The 7,545-nt window shown below is 40.1% G+C and overlaps 1 protein-coding gene across 1 annotated transcript; it reads right to left on the bottom strand.

Annotated features, from left to right (window-relative positions):
- Positions 1 to 1,420: 1,420 nt before the first annotated feature.
- rx1 (retinal homeobox gene 1) lies at positions 1,421 to 7,307 on the bottom strand. Its single transcript, XM_074668757.1, has 3 exons — positions 6,998 to 7,307; positions 3,325 to 3,578; positions 1,421 to 1,912 (listed from the first exon to the last, which is right to left on the bottom strand). Exons 1-3 carry the CDS (start codon positions 7,305 to 7,307, stop codon positions 1,421 to 1,423), a joined length of 1,056 nt encoding a protein of 351 aa, XP_074524858.1.
- Positions 7,308 to 7,545: the final 238 nt, after the last annotated feature.

Raw genomic sequence — 7,545 nt, 5'->3', positions numbered from 1 at the left:
AAATAGTTACAAGGGCCTATTTAGTGCAGCCTGCACTTTAGTGCTGTGCCCCCCTCCACCCAGAAACCCCCTTCAGTTTTAGACAAAGAGGATACACTTGGATCAATTGTGCCGAACAAAGACTAAACTATGTGGGGTGATGCATCACACAGGGCTCTTTCTGCTGCCCTGCACGTACACGCAGTCACCCAACACTGAGCTGCCAACAGGTCTTCTCCTCCAGCAGCCACTCAAGCAAAAAGAGGGTTACTCTGCTCACCAGCCTGTCTTTTCTTCCTTCCATATCTCCTTCGCTCCCTCCCTTTCTCATTTAAAGCGTCTCAGCACAAATCAGGAATTGATTGTGAATGTGCAGAATTATTTTTGGTTCATTCTCAGCTGTGGTCCATTAAAAGGTGCCATAGTAGCTCTGATTCTAGCAAACTTTTCCAACAAACTATTGTTTCTTTTACAGTTTCTGACCTCATTATTAAGAAATGTTCCTCTTCTGGTGACAGCAGGCCTCACTGGTCCACAGCTGTCCTCATCTTCCAGTTAAACCAGTGTTTCTATGATATGGGCTCAAATATACAGACTGAAAATCAGTTAAACAGCCTAAATAATCAGGTTAGTGTAGGGTGGAGTCAGAGACATGCCTAGGCCTTGATTTTTCAAAGCTGCTCTCCCATTAACCTCAGACTGGCCTTTCATTCACAGAGTTCTCAGAGATCAGCTGACCCATGAAAATGAAACAATTGGATTATTTAGTAAAAATACAAACTTAGAAAAAAACAAAAAGGAAAGGAAAAGCAGACAGCTTAAAGGCAGGCGCTTTGAATTAATTTTTGACGGTTGGTGAAAGAACAGACACGTGGTCAGGATAACAACAAAACCCATGGGAAGATGATTCTCTTGTTTGAAAGACGCTCACAAAGGGACTTATACACACATTTTTTTTCTGTCCTTGGAATGCCTCCAATTAAAACAACAACAAAAAAAAGCTGTTTGTGAGTATGAATCAACAACCAAGCATTTTTCTATTGCAGTTTGAAAATGTGCTTCATCAGAAAAAAAACACCCTTGATCCCGTGATGCACGCGGCGATAAAAGCAGTGGTCACCAAGAAGATCTACACTTTTACACCAACTAAGGCAGGAAAAACATTTAGAGACAGCAGGAAGAGAAGATGTGTGGTTTCAATTTAACAAGGCTGTAGAGTTCAGTTGTTTGCTTTTAGTCCTAGAGATGAAGAAAAGACAATCCAGAAAAATAAGTTCCAAAATCCTCAGTTTTCAACATTGAAAATCCATCTCCTTTGCTTTGTGGGTAATGTAAATGTCACTTTCCGGCATTTTAATTCATGTCTGTTACCCTGAACTCTTGGAAAAGACTAAAAACTTCTCTCTTTCCCAGTGTTAATCATGTAGGGCGCCATGTTTGGTCACATAGGTTGCCAGGTTTTGTCCATAGACTGGATGTGTTCCTTGGCTTTCATTCTGAGTGCAGCGATACTTGAGCTGCGCTGGTCCACATCCTCCAGTGGGTATTTATCAGGGTACGGTGCAGGACACTGGTAGGGTGGAGGAGCCATACTCTGCATCCCCTGACTCATAGACGGGTGAGGATGAGAGTGAGGGTGAGAATGAGGGTGAGGAGGATGAGGGCTAGAGTTGAGGAAGCTGTGGCTGGGGTAGCTAGGCTGAAGACCTTGAGAAGGACCCATGAAGCCCGGGATGCTGTGGACAGGTGTGGCGCTGGACAGGGGTGAGGACAGCCAGGGGTCCAGTGGGAGGGGGTTGGTCATTGGGCCCATGCTGGTGTGAACCGGCGTCGAGCGGTTGAAGGAGAGCATGGGCGAATCACGGATCTTCATGGTGCTGGCGTCCATTTTTTCTTGACGACGCCACTTTGCCCGACGGTTCTGGAACCAGACCTGGTGGAAAATGATCAGGGAAATCATGCAACAGGAACATGTGGGCATGATTCACATCAAACACATCATAAAATATGTTTGGATACATGTTGTATCTGCATTTCACAGATTTTTGATTCACTGCAAACATAAATGTGTCTTATGTGCATACTTCACTATCCTACAATTGACTGTTTCATTATGAAAGATCTTGAAGTTATATTTTAAACCTTCTGTTATTTATGAAAACGATGACAACTGAATAATCTTAGATCCTCTAAATCAGGGGTCTGCAACCTTACCTTTCAAAAGAGCCGTTTTGCCTCAGCTCACCTGGATGAAAGTCATTCAGGAGCCGCAAAATCTACTTAATCTTCAAGTTAAGACAAAAAATAGTGTATAATCAGGTGACTAATTATCTAAACGAGAAATTTTAGTGTTTATAAATTTGTACATGTGATTTCATAGTTTTTTTTATTTTTATTAATTAATTAATTAAATTAGTTTAATTTATTTAATTTATTTTTTAATAAATTTGCAAATTTAAGAAAAAAATAAAGAATTTGTTGTGTCATAGATTTTATAAATTTTGCAAAATTTGGACATTGAAAAAAGGATAAAACATTTGCAAAATAAGAAATGAATTTAAAAAAATGTGCAAAATTTCAAAGAAATTGTTGAAATGTCATACATTTGTAAAAAAAAAAAAAAAACTCTAAATAATGCAATTTCAAAATTTTGCTTGATTGCCAAAAATTGTAAAAACTTTCTTAAATTGCAAAAAAAGAGGAATTTATATCAAAAAAATAAAAAAATTGCAAAATCTCTAAAAAATGTGGAATTCTTTTTCTTAATTTGCAAAAATGTCAAAAAATTGAAAAAAAAAAATCCCCCCCAAAAAACTGCAAAAAAAAAATCACAAAAAATAAAGCTTTGTTTCAAGAGGTTTTGCATTTTTAGTCCAAATTTTATATTATGATTTTACTTCGTGCCTGTGTTTTTATCATTAAAATATTAAAAGCCCTTTATTTTAATAAAATATTTTTAAAGCTACAAGGAGCCACTGCAAAGGAGTCAAAGAGCTGCATGAGGCTCCAGAGCCACAGGTTGCAGACCCCTGCTCTAAATGAATATTTTCCCTGTTTATGGGCTGCCCACATGTGTCCTCACAGCTCTCCATGACGCTGACATTGTAAACATTTGGGAACATAAAATTTGCTTACATAACTACATTCTTCAATTCCCAGACCTGATTTCTCTCTGACCAACAGCTTGGAGAGTCTCTGTTTTACAATAAAACCTCAGCTTTTAGAGAAACTTCAGCTTTTGACTTCTCAAATTTCTGATGCAGGTGTTGAAGTCTTTCACCTCACCAGAATATGCATGAATGAAACAACAGGTTTGTTTTGACTCGTGTCATGGTTTTTCCCTACCTGGACTCGGACTTCTGGAAGGTTAACCTTCATGGCGAGCTCCTCACGGCTGTACACATCGGGGTAGTGCGACTTCTCAAAGGCACGCTCCAGCTCGTGCAGCTGATAGGTGGTGAAGGTGGTGCGGTTGCGTCTGTGCTTCTTCTTGGGCTGATCGTCTTTGCATGATTCAGGCGACTTGCCTTCATCACTCTCTACACTTTTCCTCAGCTCGCTCAGCTCCTCGTCACACTTGTTTGTGAACAGGCTGGTATCTGTTCACAACACAAGGAAAACAAATCATTAATCAGAATGATACACTTACCACTGTTATCTTGTTTGATAGTTCTGATAAAACAATATGAATGAAAGATTTTAAGGAAGAGGAAAGCAGAATGGTGAGTTCGAATAAAGAATGTAGTTTCTTCTTTCCAGTAGAGCAGACATCAGTTTGACACCTGCAACAATGGGCTACTGTAGGTCAGTGAAGCAAGCAATCCCCTGAACTTCAATGAAGCTCAAAAACATTCCTAATCGGATTTAGAGAAGTTGTTTCCAGTGTTTATCTTCTCTAAATGTAAACCGCTTCCAAAGAGATGTTTGAAAACATGAGCATTTCCTTTCCTTTAAACAGCTTTTAATCACAGCAAAACTGCAAAACCAGACTTCTATTAGTATGTAAGACTATAATTACAGCAGAATCCATCTGAAACATGGAAATATCTACACCCTGTCATCATTAACATCATCAGCAACAGCTTGTCACTTCTCATAACTGTTTCCCCAGATTCCCTCTTGCCCACTGCTTTCATCACAAAAGTTATGCAGAAAAAGTTTAAACTGTGGCACAGTCCAGGAGAGACTGCTGGTTAAAAAGTTTGACTGGAAGATAATTAAATGAACTGAGAACAAATATCAATCAGATCAGTTGCTCATGTGAATCATCTCCTCTAAGCGACTTCATGTCTGTCAGCAGCAGACCTGGATCAACCTTCTTGCATAATCATTGTGGGTTTTTTTTAGGGTACTCTGTCAACCAAAGATAGTGGATTAGATCAGTTTGTTAATCAAAGTGGAAAGAAAGAATTGTTTGTAGCTGATTTGAGCTAACCCTCTGATGCATGAAGTATGGAGAAGAAATGTTTTCATTTTTTTTTTGTTCAAATATTTGACTTTTTCATTAGGTTATAGTCAGTCCACTGGAAATTCATCATGTTACATTCAGAACTTTTCTCCCCATGCTCTAAGAAGACTCAAAACACTTAATGAAAATAACGCAAGAAATAAAAAAGGTTAGGAGAAAATTATTTTCAATTAGCTGTTCACTGCAGTGACAACTGTATGGTCCCATATGGTTAAAGATTCAGTTTGTAGTACATTGGGTCAATTTGTACATATCTGAATAGCATCAAAATACAGAGACAGGAAAAAGCATGTCAGGAAGTTTTAAATACCAGCTTCTTATCCTGTTGAAATGGTCTTTGCAAAGTTGTAGAAAATGCTGAGGACATGTTTTTGAAAGATGCAGTGTTTTATTTGGCGTCTTAGGGATAGAAGAAAGAAGTTGCAATAAAACATAGCACTAACATACAGCGTGGCTGGCAAAAAGGTATACATTTGTCATTTAAACATGCAGGTCATACTGCTGTGTCTTATGTTGTTGCAGATGCATCCAAATTAGCTCAGGGTGCATGAATGAAAAATGAACTCAGCTTCATTATTTTTTGACAAGAAGTGACAACAGCTCGCATTTAGAAATCAGATAGACTTCATATCCCTAGCATTTGAAAAGTGAAAGTTAAAGGAAAAGAGGAATAAAAGTTAGAGGTTTAAAGTGACTTTCATGCTAACAGGCCAATTTAGGGTCAAAGTTGTTTTAGCTCATTTTTGGTCACCACCACCACCTCAGGGAATCTGTTTGCTAATTTCAGCACCTGTTGATTTTAAAAAATAAACACTCATCACCCTCAATTTTTCTGTAATTGTTGAGTGTATAAAATATATATATATATATGTCACATACAAAATATATTCAAATGAATCCTGGGGCAGTTTTTCTGCTCATATATAAAGACTCTAATCTGGTCACTGCAGCTGCAGATCAAACTCCAACCTCCACACTTTGCAGTTCATCTTCCTTCACACAATAGTTTTAAAGAGTGGTGTTCAATTTGTCTTTTAATGTGTTTTAAAGTCAAGACTGAACATTCATACTGACACCACCGTTCACCCATAACAACTTCTGTTAAACAACTTGCAGTATGTAAGAGTGGGTTTGTGACAGAGATGTGTTGGAGATAAAGGAAGGGGACATTCTGGTCTTTTAACTGAAAAACAGGAACAGAAGCAAGGACAGCGCAGGGTTTTTACGGGTTCATTTATCCACCTCTCATTAAGCAGCTATGACAAAGGCCAGGCTCGGACAAAGGCAGAGGTCAGGTCTGGTTCAGTGACCAGCTCTCGGCCTGTCAGACCATCACAGCCGCTGGTCTGAAGGCTGCCCGCTGTTTATCAGCCGGCAGAACGTCTCAGCACAGAGAGGGCGGGGGGGTTCGACTGACACCAAACACAGAAAAGTTGCTCATTCAGGAGGAAACTGGGCTGACTTCACAGGATAGTTACACACAATGGAGTGATGTCATTAGTGTTGATGTACGTTAATCAAAGGAAACTAACGACCCCCCTGGACCCAGCGTCTGAATCCCAGTCTGAATCCCAGTCTGAATCGGAGACGTTCCCATCCAGTTCAGGGAAATGTCATTTTTATTTTTTTTTTGCAGCAAAACAAAATCATCCAACACCTGCCTGATCCTGCATGTGAAAATAGCTTCAGATTAAACGTGATGAATTTGACTCTGAGATGGGGACAATAACAATAACACACGAATGAACTACTGTAAAATCTAATCTGCACAGAAGAGAAGATTAGGGGAATTCCACAAGGGGATGGGATTGGGCTTGGGGATATAAAGCCCCTGCACCATCTTGTTCTGTGATTTATCTCTCAATCTCAGCCCACTCTGTTAATGCAGGAGGAGCTGTATGGAAACAGTGTGCGACCAAAACTCCTCTGAAATGCTGCAGAAAAACACAAAAGCCACTGGTGCTAAAGAGTGTCATTAAGAAGGGTCAGAGATATTTTCTTTCTTTCAAGGATTAAAAAAAAAAACCTGATCCCATCACCGTATCCATTTCCAGTGTAAGATCATTTGATGAAGAAAATTTTATTCAGTTGCTACAATTCTTCATTCTGCTTGGATATTACAGATTTTCAATTTGTGAAAAAAGGGCATTATAGTTTCAGTTGTAGTTCTCAGGAAGTTTAGTTGCTTTAAGTGTCAGAAACTACAAAAGTTTTAAAAGTTTGTCTTTTCAGTGAGTGACATGAAAAGTTCCTTCTGCCTCTTTTTCTTCTTTAAATCAGGTCAGATGCATTGCACATCTTCAGGATCATTAATATCACAACTTTTGTGCGTCAACATTGGGATAACTCTTTTTTTCCAAATCTGACAGACAAAACCCAAAACACTAATGTCTACAGATCCCTGGAGCTGAGCTGCTCCTGGTTGATTTCATGTGACTCAAAACTTTTTCATCTGTGTGAAACAAACTGTAACCAAGAAGATAACACCAAAAGCTTGGAGGTTTCGGAAAGATTGTCAGGATGGAGACCAGCATCCACAGCTTCACTCACCATGATACTGCTGCTGCTGCTCCGTGCCCCCGTTCCTCAGAGAAGAAAGGTGCCCACTGTAGGTTGGGTGTGACGAGGGCTCCTGCTGCTTCCCAGGTTCTGCCAGGCCATCTATGTCCACCTTGTGGGGTCGTGGGGCCCCGGATGGGCTGAGCAGGGGGTCCTGGTCTTTGCTGAAACCTAGAATGACATCAATGCTGTGGACGCGGCCCCCTGCAGCAATGCCCCCACCTTTCCCCATCTCGTGGAAGTTGCTGGGTGAGAGGCAGCTGTCGTCCACCATGCTCATGGTATCCAGTGACAAATGCATTCGAGCGTCCGGGCACTGAGGAATCAGAGGGGGAGAATTAAGGGTTTGAAGTGGAGGACTAAAAGTGCAGGTTAGGTTTAGAGATCACCTGGGGACCCAGAATGACTTCCTCATGTCTCTCTTCATGGGAACTATCTTATCCTTTGTAGACACAAGAAGTCCAGAGTTGATCCCTCACACTTGGAAAGCTACGGTGCTTACAGGAGTGTGACAAAGTCATTTCTTTTTTCACTTTACA

Source organism: Halichoeres trimaculatus, unplaced genomic scaffold (genome assembly GCF_033239565.1).
Source record: "Halichoeres trimaculatus isolate MK-OKI-2021-1 unplaced genomic scaffold, fHalTri1.1 fHalTri1_scaffold_4, whole genome shotgun sequence".
Classification (NCBI taxonomy): domain Eukaryota; kingdom Metazoa; phylum Chordata; class Actinopteri; order Labriformes; family Labridae; genus Halichoeres; species Halichoeres trimaculatus.
Note: the sequence above shows the minus strand (reverse complement) of the source record. Positions and strands in the feature narration are given on the sequence as shown.